At 50.7% G+C, this 16456-nt stretch overlaps 1 protein-coding gene across 7 annotated transcripts in view; it reads left to right on the top strand.

Moving 5' to 3' along the window:
* LOC129829672 (histone-lysine N-methyltransferase 2D-like) overlaps positions 1-16456 on the top strand; it is a 51290-nt gene that overhangs the window by 19332 nt on the left and 15502 nt on the right. For 4 of the 7 annotated variants that reach the window (XM_055891525.1, XM_055891526.1, XM_055891524.1 and 1 more), the window contains exons 21-38: positions 13-153; positions 2955-3085; positions 3342-3642; positions 3808-3984; positions 4260-4568; positions 4777-4901; positions 5079-6794; positions 6930-7097; positions 7344-7474; positions 7683-9385; positions 9471-9682; positions 9835-9901; positions 10083-10315; positions 10427-13531; positions 14362-14505; positions 14715-14879; positions 15893-16037; positions 16281-16362. In XM_055891525.1, coding sequence (XP_055747500.1) covers positions 13-153; positions 2955-3085; positions 3342-3642; positions 3808-3984; positions 4260-4568; positions 4777-4901; positions 5079-6794; positions 6930-7097; positions 7344-7474; positions 7683-9385; positions 9471-9682; positions 9835-9901; positions 10083-10315; positions 10427-13531; positions 14362-14505; positions 14715-14879; positions 15893-16037; positions 16281-16362 — 9055 coding nt within the window. The remainder of the gene's footprint in view (positions 1-12; positions 154-2954; positions 3086-3341; positions 3643-3807; positions 3985-4259; positions 4569-4776; positions 4902-5078; positions 6795-6929; positions 7098-7343; positions 7475-7682; positions 9386-9470; positions 9683-9834; positions 9902-10082; positions 10316-10426; positions 13532-14361; positions 14506-14714; positions 14880-15892; positions 16038-16280; positions 16363-16456) is intronic. The other 3 variants (XM_055891528.1, XM_055891523.1, XM_055891527.1) reach the window with 2 other exon arrangements.

Below are 16456 nucleotides of genomic sequence, written 5' to 3'. Positions count from 1 at the left end.
AATCTCCTGCAGGGATCGGTGGCTTCATGGTGCGTCAGAGAAAGTGTCACACACGGATGAAGAAGGGTCTGTTCCCCCATCTGTCTCATCTGGCTGGAGACGGAACTGTTATGACAGAAAGACCGATAAGAGAGAAGCCTGCCCTAGAGGAAGGCAAGTTACAGTTACAGAAGCCATCTTAGTCAGAACATTTCAGTATTCAGTATCTGTTAGAGGTCACATTCTAATTTCGTCAAGGAATATGACGACCACTGCGTAAATAAGTGTTTTCATTCATGTGTTTTAATGTGTCATCCTCCGGGATTCAAATGTTTATCGTGTGGATGTATGATTTATTTGTAACCAATGTTCCCTCTAAGCTGCGCGCAGTAGCCCCGAGACTGCCACGCAGAAATATCAGCCCACAGAGACAAGCACGAGATTCAACTTCACTCAACTTTCTAGAGCAGTGGTCAATTCCAGTCGACTGGTCGATCTCCAAGGCATTCCTAGTTGATCTCCAAATATTTCTGTTAAAAAAGCAACGATAAAGCCTTGTTCTTATTTTTAGTTTTATTTGTCTCAGTCTGGCAGGAGGTGCACCTGATTCAGCTGCCCCGCGCACCTGGTAGGCCAACTGTTGCCTTTTTGGAACTATTTCATGTGTCTGACGGTACAAACTCTGCCTTCCCGGTGGGCGCAGATATCAAATCAGGTGCACTATAGGCCTAACGCTGGCCAATCAGATGTCTCAGATGACCTTGTCTTCAGTAACGTAGCAGGCATTAAGATAAAGCTACAGCAAAGTTGATACTGTGAGATTTCAAAACGTTTAAAACAAGACTAGAGAGAGACAGTCAACGAATACAGTAAAGATCTGCTGATTTCATGAGTGACTTCATGTTTAAGTTCTTACTCAGCACTGTCAACACTTTGTATTCAACACTTTTATAAGACATAAAATGTGTGTTCTTCCTATTTCCACTCAGCGCTACAACAAGCACTGCAGCAGTAATGAATGAGTAGGAAGGTCTATCTTTAGGCTAGCGTTGATGTTATTATTACCGGCTTGGGTCTTTTTTAATATCGAGGAATAATATTTATCTGTTCATAGGAGTAAACACATGAATTTGTGCATGAGGCAGAAATAATGCCGTGTGACTTGAGTTTGGCCATCAGCTGGAAGACCGTCCCTTTTTGGTCAGTGTCAGTGGAGGAAAGGGAGACTGGAGGGATGTTGACAGGTGGACCCTCAGTCTGCTGTTCTCTCCCTCTGCTGAGACTGAACATCAGATACAGGCACCATCAGCCAAGTAAAATAAAAAGCAAATCATTTAAATGTATACTCACTCAGCTGTGCCTCACAAGTAATACAACAGCGGATCTATTACCGGTGTGATCATAAAGCCTACCTCAAATGTAGAAATATAATTTATAAAACATTCCTGAACAGCAATGTATTGGCAGGGCAATTCAAGCAAAGCCAATATGTGGAGATAATGTATTGGGCCTATAGCTTACTGCACAAACCTAATTTCTACAGTACTGTTTTTATTGGTTAATGTTGCCAAGGCTTGCATTTTGACTCAAAGTGATCTTGACTCAGAAAATGTTGGTGACCACTGTTCTAGAGTTTTCCCTGTTAACACCATCAACGTTTCCCTTTACTGTGGCAATTGTGACACGCAATATTAGCCGCTTTCAATGCAACATCCCGAAAACAAAACAAACTATGCAAGAGGTTTTGTTGTAGGCAGAAAGCATCAGAGTAGGATTCTATCTCATTGACCCGCACTACTCAGTCCGTACTCTACACAGACCAGTGTGGGATAAACAATCAGAGCTGCAGTAGACCTATATGCAAATAGACCATTGCCATATATGGATCTGTGCCATTTATTTTGAACTGGACTGTGTTTACAGCATGAGTGGTTGTGAGTAGATGCGCTTGTTTTGAGATCAAAGCGAGAGCTGCATGTAGCCATGTGTGCACATTTTGTTCATATCCTTTGCTATTTAGTGTGTTATTAGCCCAGTTATAGATCATTTGTAGTCATCAATAGGAGTGATTGTTTCCTACAAGAGCATAAAACGTGTATATCTTTGAAAAGCAAGTCAGGTAAAGATTAAAAAATGTTGGTCTTCAAGGGGCAGTGTTGTATTTTGAGATGGGCTTGAATAAGCTAAGTAGCCAATAGGCAGAGGGTAGCATAATTTGTCTGATTCTCTGTAATAATGGTATGGGAATAATAATGCTTTTTATTTTGTAAAGTGGTTTCTTGAATCATACCACACATTTTCAGTCACCTCCTTTATTTTGTATTTACCTTTATGTAACTAGGCAAGTCAGTTAAGAACAAATTCTTATTTTCAATGACGGCCTAGGAACAGTGGGTTAACTGCCTTGTTCAGGGGCAGAACATCAGATTTTTGCCTTGTCAGCTCGGAGATTCGATCGATTTGATCAAAGTCCAACGCTCTAACTGCTAGGCTACCTGCCGCTCTGTCCTTGTCTGAAGGACAAGTGGATAAACAGGTTAATGTCAAGTCCTGCATGTTTATATATTTTTTTAAGTCTCATGGAATGTAGGTCTTACAATGAACACCACACATTGGCTGCTGCTAGAACAGCTATTTCCATGTTAAAATGTGATGGGATGCATTTTCTCCATTGTTGATGGTAGGCCACTCTGGTAGGCCTACAGTATGATCAAATAGCTACAGTAGCCTACTTGGCCAGTGTTAAAACTGTAACTTAAAGCCTTAATATTCACAGTAAACGTGCACTGGAAGTTGCACATCATTTTCACAATGTTCAAATTTCTGCTCAACAAACCAGAAATTTGCTCAGTGCCTAAAAAAGTTGTACGAAACATGGTTTGTAACCCAAAATAAAATTGAATAAAATTCAGTTCCTGCTATCAAAATTGGCATTCTGAACATCTGAAATGACACCAGGTTGTGTTTGTTGACAGGACCTCACCCAGACACACCTATAGAGGGTGCCCCGGAGACTAAGCCAGCCGATGGAGAAGGGGAGCAGGCCAAGAAACGACGAGGCAGGAAGAAGAGCAAACTGGAGGACATGTTCCCAGCATACCTGCAGGTATGTTCTCGCTCACCACTTCTCACCATGGGCTATTCTAAGGCCTTCATATGGCAACCTAAAGGACCAGTTTCCCTGATACAAATTTAGCCTAATTGACTACAAAGCATGCTCAATTGAGATTCTCGATTGAAGTTGCTTCTTAGTCCAAGGCTAGACTTAATCTGTGTCTGGGAAACCTGCCCAGAATGTCTAGTGACCATTCAACTCCATATAGGCTAACATCATCATTCTCTCTCTGTCTATGTGTGTGTAGGAGGCATTCTTTGGGAAACAACTGATGGACCTGAGTAAAAAGGCTCTCCTGGTTACCCCAGGACAGAGACATCATGGGGCCATGGGTCTCCTACGTCCTCCACTGCCTCACGCACGGGGGGCCAGACCCACCGCTCCTGACACAGTGGAGGTCCGGGAGCGAGCGATGGGAGCTGGGATGCACCTGAAGCAGGAGGGGGGTGAGGGATCACAGGCTCAGGTCGAGGGATCAGTGTTGTCTTCAGCTGTCAAAGATCAGGGCTCAACGGATCCTCAAGGCTCCGAAAAGGAGAAAAATGAAGGTAAGAGATCAGAGATGCTAAAATGTTGCCAATTTTAATAAAATTGACACTTCAAGACTTTATTTTCTACTAACTTACAGGAATTGTGTTTTGACATGCTATCAATTTGGTCTTGGTGGATGTTTTTGCCCACTGTCCTACACTCGTGTTTTTTCTCTCTCCCAGGACTTCCTGAGGGCATGGAGAGTCAGGACTCTGAGCAGTTCTTCAGGAAGGTCCTGGGGTCATCAGAGGGAGTGTCTCTAGGAGGGTCCCTACAGAGCAGCATGAGGCCCATCCTAGAGGGAGGAAAGGGGGAGATGAACTGCAGCAGTCTGCCACAGAGGAGCCTTCTCACAGGTAGTGAGTTGTACAGACCTGAGCGCTGCTAGGGGGAATCGATACCCTTTCACACTATCATACCTAGAAACTGCACTTTTAGAGGAATTAGAAATGAGTGTGATGTTGAACTTAGACATCTGACTTAGAGAAAGGACTAGAAAAGGCGAACAGTGTGATGCTATATGGAGCAATAGTTTGTTGTTGTAAAGGACCCTTTATGTTCAGGAACCGCTCATGGCCGTTCAAAGGTCATGGTAAAACAGGACATGTCTTTCATACAAGCTGATCTCTTTCAGGATCCCTGCCCTCCGCTGGTATGATGGACTCCTTCCCTGGACTTTCTCAGTCTCCCTTCTTTGACATGCGCGAAAGGGGTGGCCTGTTCAGTCCAGATGGTGGAGAGGAGAGCCCGTGGGCCAACCCCTCCACCCCAGCCACCCCCTCCACCCCTCCTACCCCGACCGATGCAGATGGAGACGGGCTGTCCTATAACCAGCGCAGCCTCCAGCGCTGGGAGAAGGACGAGGAGCTAGGAGAGATGTCCACCATCTCCCCTGTACTCTACGCAAACACAAACTTCCCCACTCTCAGACGGGACTACCCAGGTGAGTTAAGAGTCAAAATAAAATACTATGAAAACGTGGAATATTCTAGTTTTGATGTATTTGTTTGCTGTGAAAGAGATGGTGCTTCCAGAGTTCTAATGAAACAAACTTTTGTTATCGCTGAAAATGAACCAAATATCAAATGTTTTGACTTCAGTTGACTGGAATAGAAATAATGTAAATTGTGATCCTCTCTCCTCCCTGACAGACTGGTCCAGTCGCTGTAAACAGATCATGAAGATCTGGAGGAAGATTTCAGCTGCTGACAAGGTTCCTTTTCTGCAAAAGGCCAAAGACAATCGAGCGGCTCAGCGGATCAACAAGGCACAGAAGGTGAGAGTTTAGGCCAGAGCATTGATTCATAGGGCCAGCTTCATTGACCCAGATCAACCCCACTCCTAAACTAAGTCCACTTGAAGTCTTAATCTTCAGGAAACCAGCCCAAAGCATAAGGTTGTCACTGTATGCAGCCTCATTGCTTCTCTCCAACTGTCTCTTCTCATTCCACAGCAGGCAGAGAGCCAGGTGTGTCGGCCTATCAAGACAGAGGGGGGTGGAGGTGGTGGTGTTCGGGTCAAAGGTGAACGTCCCAACCTGCACCTCCAGATCCCCCCGCCCTCAGGTTCCGTCTCCACCTCCTCCCAACCCAGCTCGGCGGAGAGCCCCTTCCCTTTCCACCCTGACTCGGGATCCTCTTCCACCTTCTTCCCTGACGGTCCTGTCAAGACCCCGGGCTCGGCATCGGCAGATATGCGGACAGATCCCTTTGCCAAGCTGCCTCCCCAGTCCCCCCACCCCTCCACCCCATACTCCTCCCATCAGACCGCCTCCAGCCCCATGCAGGGCCAGGCCTCTTCCTCAGGTTACCCCCACCCCGGGCCACAGGCCCCTCAGGGACACCCGGCTAGCCTTGGCCCCTTCGACATGCAGCCAGGGAATCCCCGGCGGGCTCAGCAGGTCGACCCCTTCTTCAGGCCGCAGCAACAGCAGATCCAGGGTCACCTGCCCCAGTCACAGCAGGGCTCTCAGGAGCACTTAGGCCCACCAGAAAGCCCTCGGTCCAGGGGTGGAGGGCCCGGGGACTCTCCTCTCTTCTCCCCGCCCCACACCACCCACTATGGAGACCCGTTCCGAGGCCAGCAGCAGGGGATGGGGCGTCCAGAATACGGTTCCTCCCCCTCCCAGGTGTCCTCGCCTTCTGGGATGGGACATGGGCAGTACAGGGCTGATATGAGCGGGGGACCCTCTCCCCGCTCTTCCTCCACGGGACGCCAGGACCTGAGTAACACGGGCTCCCCTGCAGGGATGCTGGACTCTGGCGATGGCTTGTTTAAGGCTCCCATGACACCACGGATGCACCAAGGAGAGGGTGGGGTGGTACTCCATCCCGGAGCCTCACCCAACCACCCCTCTGAGGGCTACCGCCAGTCCCCTTCCACCCCGTTCCAGGACCCCTATGCCCAGCCTCCCCTCACCCCAAGGCCATTGTCTGGGGACAGCTGCTCCCCCCTCCCCCAGCAGAGGCACCCCCAGACTCAGCAGGAGTCCTGCCCCAGGGTCCCCTCCAGCCCCCAGTCCCAGGGCAGCTCCCTCTCCCCCCTCACTCCTGGAGCCCCCTCCAACGACGCATTCTCTGTCCAGTCCCCAGCTTCCACCTCCCGCTTCCAGTCCCCTGACCCCTACTCCCGCCCCCCCTCGCGCCCCCAATCCAGGGACCCCTTCGCTGCTCTGCACAAGCCCCCCCGGCCCACCTCTGCTGCTCCCGAGGGCACCCCCAGCTTTAGAGGCTCACCTCACCCCAACCAGCCTCCCTCACTCCCCCCGTCGTCCACCCCTGTGGGTGACCCTCTCTCTGGGAAACCCTCTGGACCGCATGGGTTCAGCCGGGGCCCCAACATAGCCTATCAAATGGCCCAGCAACATCAACAACTCCTCCAACAACAACAGCAACAACAACTCCTCCAACAACAACAGCAACAACTCCAGCAACAACTCCAACTCCAGCAACAACTCCAACAACAACAACTCCAACAACAGACTCAGACTATAGGTGCCGACTTCCACTCCAGGATGCCCCCCCTACAGGACCCCACAGCCCCCCGCCCCCCGGAGGCACCTCACCCCCCGGGGGCTATGCCCGGTGCCCAGGAGATGCCCGACATGTCAGCAGTTCAGGATCCTTCACTACTGGGCCTCAGCCCCTCTGAGTTGGAGAAGCACAGACAGGTACATGCTCTATTTGATGAGGATCTCCTTTATTCCACCACAGGGCTTCTGAATCTTTCAACATCTACAGGTAAATATTTGTCATTTTTTTGTCCTGACGACCTCTGGCCTGTATTTCTTATTTTCCTCTGATAGCGACAGAAACTGAGGGAGTTTTTGATCCGGCAGCAGATGCAGCGAAACTCAATCCGGCAGGAGAAAGAGGCCGCAGCAACCAGCAGTGCTGCCACCGGTTGGCCTGGAGGAGACATGGCAGCCTATCAGCAAGACAAAGCCCACCGTGCTCCACCACCCTACCCACAGGTACACTGTTCTATGTCAAACAATGTCTGAAATCAACTTGGGTTGTGTTCAAAAATGTTTTGGAACTGGGAGGCAGTACCTGTCCAATAAGAATGCTTTTTTTGTCCTTCCCCATTGCAAAACGTTTTGATACAGTTAGCCCTACTGAACCCTTCTCAGCGGGTTCTTAGTATTTTGTTTTAAATGCTCCTGAGGGGATTGACAGTTTTTGAATTAATAGTAGGTCCTTGTTGTTTGTCCCTGTAGGACCGTGCAGTTACTGCTGCTGGTGCCCAGGCATCATTGGCAGGGAAGATGCCCCATGCTGTGGGTCCCATGGACGTTGGCTGTCCGCCACCCCCAGGGACCCCTGCCATGTTGGACCCCAACCAGCTCAGGTATGCACTCAACCCCCCCCCCCCCCCCCCCCCCCCCCCCCCTTCTTACTTCTCTTTACGTCTATTTCTTAAATGCACACATAGCTGTACATTGAAATAAATGCCATCAGGAGTTGTTTTCAGCAAAGATAACCTTTGTGCACAATACTTAGTCTCATTAGCTTGCTGTACATGTTTTTCATTTGTTGTCTGTATTTGTCTTTTGTAGACAACCAGGGCCACCCAACCACCAAGGCATGTATGGTCGTCCTCAGTTCCCTGGGCAGTGGCAGCAGGGCCCAGGTCCCCGTCACTTCCCTCAGCCTGGCATGGAGGGTGTGGGCCCCAGGCACCACCTCAACGCTCCCCTCAACATCCAGCAGGCCATGCAGCAGGGTATGGCTAACCCCCGTGGCCTGGTGCCTGGCCCTGGAGGGGAACCCATGCAGCCAGGCATGGACCCCGGAGGACCCCCACCACAGTTCATCGAGCTAAGGCACAACTCCCAGAGGCTGCCCCTGGGGCCCCAGATTCCCCAACGAGGTCCCCAGCAACGGCCCTGCCTCTACATCCCCCAGCAGCAGGAAATGGCCCCCAGCCAGTTTGTTCAGCATCCAGTGCCTCAGGGTATGGACCCTCAGACCGATGGGGTCAGAGACTCACGGCTGGGGCTACAGCAGGGTAGTATGGGTCTATTAATGCCACAGCAGAGCACTGGCTCTTCGCAGCAGCAACAACAACCCCATCTCCAATCCCAGACAGGCACTCCTCAGACCCCGAACACTCTCAGCTCTCACTCTGGGCAGCAGCACCAGACCTCCACAGAGACCCAGGCTGGAGCTCCAGGGGAATCTAGTGTTGATCTTCCCGAGCCCGACCTGGAGGACCCGTTTGCCCCCAAAGGGCTAGGAGATGCCCCCGGGGATGGAGGAGTGGAAGATGAGGATGACCTGGCTCTGGATCTAGACCCTGATAAGGGTGACGATGACCTGGGTAATCTTGACAACCTGGAAACCACGGACCCGCACCTAGATGACTTACTCAACAGTGACGAGTTTGACCTGCTGGCTTATACGGACCCCGAGCTGGACCAAGGGGACCCCAAGGATGTGTTCTCGGACCAGCTGCGGTTGGTGGAAGCAGAGGGTGAAACTCCAGGTACCTCTGGGGCTCAGGACAACAAAGTGGAACAGAAACCAAAAGTTGAGCAAAACCCAACACCAAACACAGGGGGTTCCATGTCCTCCTCAACTCTCCATCCTTCCTCCTCTGAGTCTGCCGGCATCTCCAGGATAAAGCTGGAGCCAGGCCAAGCTGTGGTGAAGGATGAGATGGGAGATGCTGTCTCCATGCTCCTTCAAACAAACAAACCCTCCACTCAACCAGAGAACCAGGGTGCTTCACTGAGCTCCGTGCGGTTAGGAGGGCTCCCCTACCCTCTGCCGGGTCCGGCTGATTCATTATCCTCCCTGGGGGAGGACCCCCTGGGGATGCACGAAGGAGGGGGACAGCACTCCCCTGCCGTGGATCTAGACAAAGTCGAGAGCTCCCTTGAAGCCAGTGAGCTTCCCTTGCTGATCCAGGACCTGCTGGAGCACGAGAAGAAGGAGCTGCAGAAACAGCAGCAACAGCAGCAGCTCAGCTCCCTCCACCAGGGGGGTCCTGGACATATCATGCTGCCCCAGCACCACTGCCCCTCACCCCAGAGCATGATGGGACTGCCAGGTATGGTGCCACGCCCTCCACACCTTTTGCAGCAGCAAAGGCTCATGGGACAACCCGGGATAGCGCCGCAGCACATGGCTGCCATGGCTCAGCAACAAGGAGTGATGAGGGGGGGGCAGCCAGGAGGCATTCACCCAGGACTCAACCCTCAGCCGCAGCAGATGGTCAAACAGTCAGCTCTGGCTAATAACTTCTTCCCTGATAAAGGTAAATACATAGAAGTTCTTGAGATTGTTTGAATCATGACGCTTTGCTTTTATATATTTGACCTGGTGTTTCTGCTTGCTCACAGATCTAGACAAGTTTGTGACGGACGACATCATGGATCCCATCGCCAAGGCGAAGATGGTGGCACTGAAGGGCATCAAGAGAGTTTTGGCACAGGACCCAATGGGGGTTCCCTCTGGCATCAACAGGCAACAGGTCTCTCTGTTGGCCCAGAGACTAGCTTCAGCACCAGGAACAGGAGACCCTCAGGGTCAACTCGCATCTGGCCCATCTAAGGTACGGCGTCTCACTTGTCCAAACATAACCAGGACTATATGTGTTCACAATATTTATTTTATAAAGCAGATCAATTGCTATGGGATCTTCAAAACACAATCACTTGATTCGTTTAATTGATTTGATATATTTTGACTACTTTTTATTTTTAGGAAGGGGAATGCAGTGACCCAACACAATCAAGACCCAACCCTCCCCAGTTTGTACAAGGGATCATCAGTAAGTTCTACAAATGTTTAATCTTTATAATACTGAAATGTATTTCAGTTAGTTGATGTAGTCCAGTGTTTCCCAAACCTCTCCTTGAGTACCCCCAGCAATTGCACATATTTGATGTAGTCCAGTACAAGCCAACCTGATTTGAATTGGTCAACTAATCACCCCCTGTTCTCCCTACCAGACGATGCAGAGCAGCACCAGTATGAGGAGTGGCTCCTGCACACCCAGCAGCTGCTGCAGATGCAGCTGAAGTTCCTGGAGGAGCAGATCGGAGCTCACCGCAAGTCCCGCAAGGCTCTGTGTGCCAAGCAGCGCACTGCCAAGAAGGCAGGCCGCGAGTTCGCCGAGGCTGATGCAGAGAAGCTCAAGCTGGTCACTGAGGAGCAAAGCAAGATCCAGAAACAGCTGGACCAGGTGGGGAAGAAACTCTGAAAATCCTTACCCTCTCCATCCACCCACCCTCATGTTTCCAGTCTTAAGATGGTATTAGGCACCTGTTAACCCGTATCTCTTGTTGTGTTTCAGGTACGAAAGCAGCAGAAGGAACACACCAACCTGATTGCAGAGTACAGAAGCAAGCAGCAGCAGCACCAGCAGTGCTCTGGTCTCCTGGCCCCAGGGCCCTCTACCCAGGGGCCCCACAGTCTCTCCAAGATGCCTGGGCAGATGATGGGCCAGCAAGGGGCTCCTGTGATGAGCCAACCTCCAGGAATCCCGCCCCAGGGAGGTATGCCCGTCAGAATACCCCCACAGGGGCAGCCATTCCTAGGAGGAGGCCAGCACCTTGGAACTCTGGGTGTTAGACCCCCTGGTCCTCCTGGTGGTCCACCTGCAGCGTTCTTCCCCCAGGGTCCAGGAGGAGTCCAAGGGGCTGACCCAAGACTTCTCCAGGAGAGACAACACAGGATGCAGATGATTCAGAAATTACAACAGCAGCAGCAACAACAGGCGATGATGCAAGGCCAGCAGCCCATACCACATCCAGGTGGCCAAGCAGGTATGTTGCCACAATCACAGCCAGGCATCATGGGTAACCCTCTGATGGGTCAACAACCAAACCTCCAACAGGGAATGATGCCCAACCAGGCCATGTTGCCCCAGGTTACAGTACCAGGCCAGGCTGTGCCCCAGCCACCTCAGACCCTGATGGGAGGGCAGCCTCTGAACCAGCCTTTAGGCATGACGGGGGCCCAGACAGGTATACAGCAGCAACAGAGACCTCAGGTCATGATGGGTGAGCAGGGAGTAGTGGGATCCCCTCAGCTCCATGGACTCAGAGGACCTGGCCAGGCCCAGCTCACACCTCAACAACAACAAATCCTGGCTCAGCGCATGTTGGCGCAGCAGCAACTGAAGCTACAGCAGCAGCAACAAGTGGCACAACAACAGCTCATTCAACCACCACCACAGGGCTTCATCAGCCAACCCAACCAGTCTCAAGACTCCCATGGAGGACTCTCTCAACCTGCCACCCCAGGTCAAATGGGCTCTTCTCCAGCTTCAGCAGGGGGGAGCACTCGTGTCACCCCTCAACCAGCTGAGGGGCTGCAGCAGGGGGAGGGTGGCATCCTTAGTCCTATCTCTAGGACCCCTCCACAGCAGGGTGGACCTGGACCTTCAATCCCGGGCCAGATGACCCAACCAGGGGCTTCTGGAGAGCAACAGGCGGCAGTAGGACAACAGCAGCAGTACATGGCCCAGCAGCAGCAGCAGCAACCGGCATTACAGCAACAACAACCTCCTCAAAATACTCAAGCTGGACTTCAACAGCAAGCAGTTTACCAACAGGCTGGCATGCATCCCCAAGTACAACAGCAGCAGCAACAGCAGCTTCATCAACAAACCTCTCTACAGCGACAGAGTTCCCTCAATGCTGATCCCTCAAAGTCTGGTTTGGTCACCGTCAAGCAGGAAGGACAGCAGATGTGTTTCATGGCCCAACAACAGCAACAGCAACAACGACAACAACAATTACAACAACATAATCTTATGCAGAAAGCCCAAGACCCAATTGGACAACAGCAACAACAACATGACAGTATGGGCCAGATGCAGAATGTGATAGGTCAACAGAACCACCCTGGTCAGCCTCAGCCTGTCCCTGGTATGCCAGGCCACCCTAGTCCCCAGCAACAGGCCCTCATGGCACAGCAGGCCCAGCAGCAAAAGCAGCAGGCCATGATGGGCATGCTGAGAACCCAGCAGCAGGTCATGATGCCTGGCCAGAGGCCTGGAGGTCCACCGGGTCAGATACGCACACCAGTCAACATCCAGGCTATCATAGCCCAGAACCCCCAGCTCCGACACCTCACCCCCAACCAGCAGATCCAGCACATCCAGGCCATGGTCCAACAGCGCCAGCTCCAACTGCAGCAACAACAACCGGGCCAGATGATGAGGCTCCAGGTGTGTCAGGGACAGTCAGGGCAGATGAGGCCCCAGGGGCCCCCTGGTCTAGGGCAGCAGGTGGGACAGGTCCAGAGAATGCCTGGAGGTCTGGAGGCCCAGCAGATGCACTATGGAGGAGCTCTGGGGAAACCAGGGGGATTGGGCTCCCCGCAACAACCAGGGATGATAGCCCCCGGCCAACCACCGGGCGTGGTGACTCCTCAGATGCAGCAGCAAGGGATCATGGGACCTGTAGTCCAACAGCAGCAGCCAGGAGCCTCGCCTCAGTACGCCTTGAGTGTCCAACAGCAGCAGATGATGCAGCAGCAGGCCCAACAACACCAGATGAGAGGCCAGCTGCCCATGACTCGCTCCCCCGTGGGTCAGGTACGTGGTGGGCCCCCCCAAGGCTGCCAGATCAGGCCCATGTCTCCCCATCAGCCCCTGGCCAACTCCCCAGGAGACCCCCAGCGGCATGCCATGACACAGGGTTTGGGGATGCGTCAACCCAACCCAAACCAAGTCATGCAACACCAGCAACAACAGCTCCACATGGCTCAAAAACGCTTCCAGGGCTCTCCCTCCCACGCAGGCTCCCCTGCAGGATCCTCAATCCAGAAACAGGATTCTCCGTCTGTAACTGACGGGGCAGCTGGGAAAGGTAGTCCTTACAGTCAGATCAAGCCCTCTCCTCTCAGGTCGCCTGGAGCATCCAAGAGTCCCCTGGACTACCCTGGGCTTAAGGCCGAAAGTTGCGACACAACCCAGAGCCAAGTCCCCCCGAATAGGCTTTCACCTCAGAAGGGTGAGAGTGGACCGAAGAGCCAACAGCATCCACAACAGTGCTCAGTGAACCAGGGTGGTCCTCAACCTCCACCAGGCTCCAGAGAAGGAACTCTATGTAAGATGACCCTACAGAACATCAAACAGGAGCCCAGGGAGTTGACCTGTGACGGGGAAGGAAGTAGTGGTCCTCACTCTGGGGCCATCAAAAGGGAGGTGACTGGGGAGCCAGTTGGAGGGTTTGGTAACAATGGTCCTGGACTAGGAGGGGACCCTGGAGCCCACGTCCCCAGGACTGAGACAGGACAACAGCTACTGCAGAAGCTCCTGAGGACCAAGAATCTGCAGCTGGCCGCTCAGAGGCCCTCTGACGGCATCCACAACGAGATAAACGGACACATCAACAGCAAGCTGGCCATGCTGGAGCAGAAACTACAGGGGACTCCACGCAATATGGAGGTGAGTTGGATATATCCTGTCCATTACAGATGTCTTTCTTCTCCATGTTGAAAACTAGTAGGTATTAGTCATAGAAATAGACTTAAGCCCTAATTGGACAGGATTAGTTTTACTGGGGGAGGTCGGGGAATGTAATTACGTTCACAAAAGACCACATCTGTAAATTTTGTCCGGTCAGAATCTGCCATGTCAGTCATTTTTACTTGGCATGGAGGTTATTATTCCCCCAAAAAGCTATTGTTTTTCATCAAACTCCAAAGTCCTTATCCCGTCCCTGTGTTTTGAGGGATATTTGAGTTTAACCGGTGTTGCACACAGTTTGGGTAAGAACATGGGAACAAATTGATGCTGAAAACAAAGTGCTATGGATGCCTACAGATCTACTTCTCTTTTAAGTGGATGAATTTGTGCCAATGAATTGATGAATCGCCAACTATGTTAGTTAATTAAATGTGTCCATGCAGTTCATGGTTTTTATTGATATTGTTTTGACTTTCTTTGAACTGAAAGCCAATGTAAGGCTATCCCTAGACAAGTTGAAATATCTTCACACCTAGAACAGCCTCCAGGCTTCCATCATAACGGTACATTTTGAATGAGAAAAAACAAACAAATTTACAGGGGGCAGTTTGGTAAAACTAATCCCGTCCGATTAGTCGACTGGAAAAACAGACATGCTGGGGTAGTAATTACATAAGACGTTCTATAGTAATACGAGTCCCGTGCAAATAGGGCTTTTAGAATGTTTTAGAAAATGTATTTTTTTATGGTAGTAGTCCTCTCAAATGGGATGATTTAATTCCTTGCTTCATTGCTTTTGTTTGTCACAGGATCTGCAGTCCATCACAAAGAGGGCTCCTGTTGCCAAGGTAAAGCGGTCCAACAAGCCTGGAGAACGAGCGCCCCAGTCCCGTAAGAAGAAGAAAGAGGAGGTTGGGAAGAGCACTGAGGCCCTGATGAAACAACTGAAACAGGTGACACCTTGTCTCACTGAAACGTAGTGTGACACTTGAATTTAATGAAAGGGTGTAACTGAAACATTGATTTGAATGTTTTCAGTTTTTCTTTTCTTCAATTACCGTAATGTGTGATGAAAAGCGCTCTATAAAAAAATCACTTTATTTACACAGTGCATGTTTGGTAGGATGCCACTGTTGACATTCTTTTCATTCTTTTCTTCCAGGGTCTTTCTCTCCTTCCCCTGATGGAGCCCTCCATCACTGCCAGTCTGGACCTGTTCGCCCCCTTCGGCAGCAGCCCAGCCAACGGCAAGGCCCAGCTCAAGGGCTCCTTTGGAAATGCGTTACTGGGAAACATCCCAGACTACTACTCTCAGCTGCTCACCAAGGTATGTTCCGTTAAGCAACCTGATGTGTACAGCATGGACTTACTGTTGTGGTCCAAATTTCCAGCTGCGTCTTGCTCTTGATGCAGGAGTATTAGTGTGTATACTGAACAAAACTATAAAAGCAACATGCAGCAATTTCAACGATTTTACTGAGTTACATTTTATAAAAGGAAATCAGTCAATTTAAATAAATTCATTAGACCTTAATCAATGGATTTCACATGACTTGGCAGGGGCAGAGCACATGGCTGGGCCTGGGAGGGCCCTACCACTGGGGAGCTAGGCCCAGCCAATCAGAATGAGTTTTTCCCCACAAAAGGGCTTTATTACAGACAGAAATACTCCTCAGTTTCATCAGCTGTCCTTGGAGGCTGGTCTCAGACCATCCTGCAGGTGAAGAAGCTGGATGTGGAGGTCCTGGGCTAGCGTGGTTACGCGTGGTCTGCGATTGTGAGGCCTGTTGGATGTACTGCCAAATTCTCTAAAATGATGTTGGAGGTGGCTTATGGCAGAGAAATGAACATTCAATTCTCTGGCAACAGCTCTGGTGGACATTCCTGCAGTCTGCATGCCAATTGCATGCTCCCTCAACTTAAGACATCTTTGGCATTGTGTTGTGTGACACAACTGCAGATTTTAGTGTGGCCTGTTAGGGTCCCCCAGCACAAGGTGCACCTGTGGAATGATCATGCTGTTTAATCAGCTTCTTCATATGCCACAGCTCTCAGGTGCATGGATTATCTTGGCAAAGGAGAAATGCTCACTAACGGGGATGTAAACAAATTTGTGCACCAAATTTGAGAGAAATATGACACATTTCTGGGATCCTGTATTTCAGCTCATAAAACATGGGACTTACACTTTACATGTTGCGTTTCTATTTTTGTTCAGTATATATTCACTCGCCCAGCAACTAAGTTTAAGAAGATGTGCATATGACTTCATGCACTTTTATTGCTCTCAATTATCCCACTGTCAACTGTGTAACCTTGGCTAACCCTATATCCTAACAGAGTAACCTTAGTAATCCACCGACACCCCCGTCTTCCCTGCCCCCCACACCACCCCCCTCGGTGCAGCACAAATTGCTCAACGGGGCTACAGCTGTGGAGGAGCTGACTGAGGAACAGGAAACAGAGAACACAGAGGACACTATGGGTAAGAAGAGGCTTTTATTTTTATTAAAAATAAAATCACACTTAGTCTCCCTTCTGAACGTCTGTAGGGTTTTGTACAGCCACCCCAAAATTTAGGTAGTGAATTGTGTAATCTAAAACCCTCAGCAATTTCGTGGTCCTTTGAGCCGGATGGGAACAACGTAAGGATTTTGTAGAGTGCAGTCCGACTTGATGAGCAGCTGAACAGTATGTTAACAGTTGTATCTCTATAATTTGTCTGTAGATTCTGTGACTGAGGAGGCGAAGAGTGTGGATATTTTAGCAGCGCTCCCCACCCCACCTCACAACCAGAACGAGGACATCAGGTATGATACGGAGCCTGTCTGAATCCTGCGTCTCTGCGTGACATGTACTGTATCTACTGTATGTTAGTGATTTAAAGCGTTTTGGAGGATGGGT

Source organism: Salvelinus fontinalis, chromosome 31 (assembly GCF_029448725.1).
Source record: "Salvelinus fontinalis isolate EN_2023a chromosome 31, ASM2944872v1, whole genome shotgun sequence".
Taxonomy (NCBI): domain Eukaryota; kingdom Metazoa; phylum Chordata; class Actinopteri; order Salmoniformes; family Salmonidae; genus Salvelinus; species Salvelinus fontinalis.
This window is presented reverse-complemented; position numbering and strand designations above follow the sequence as displayed.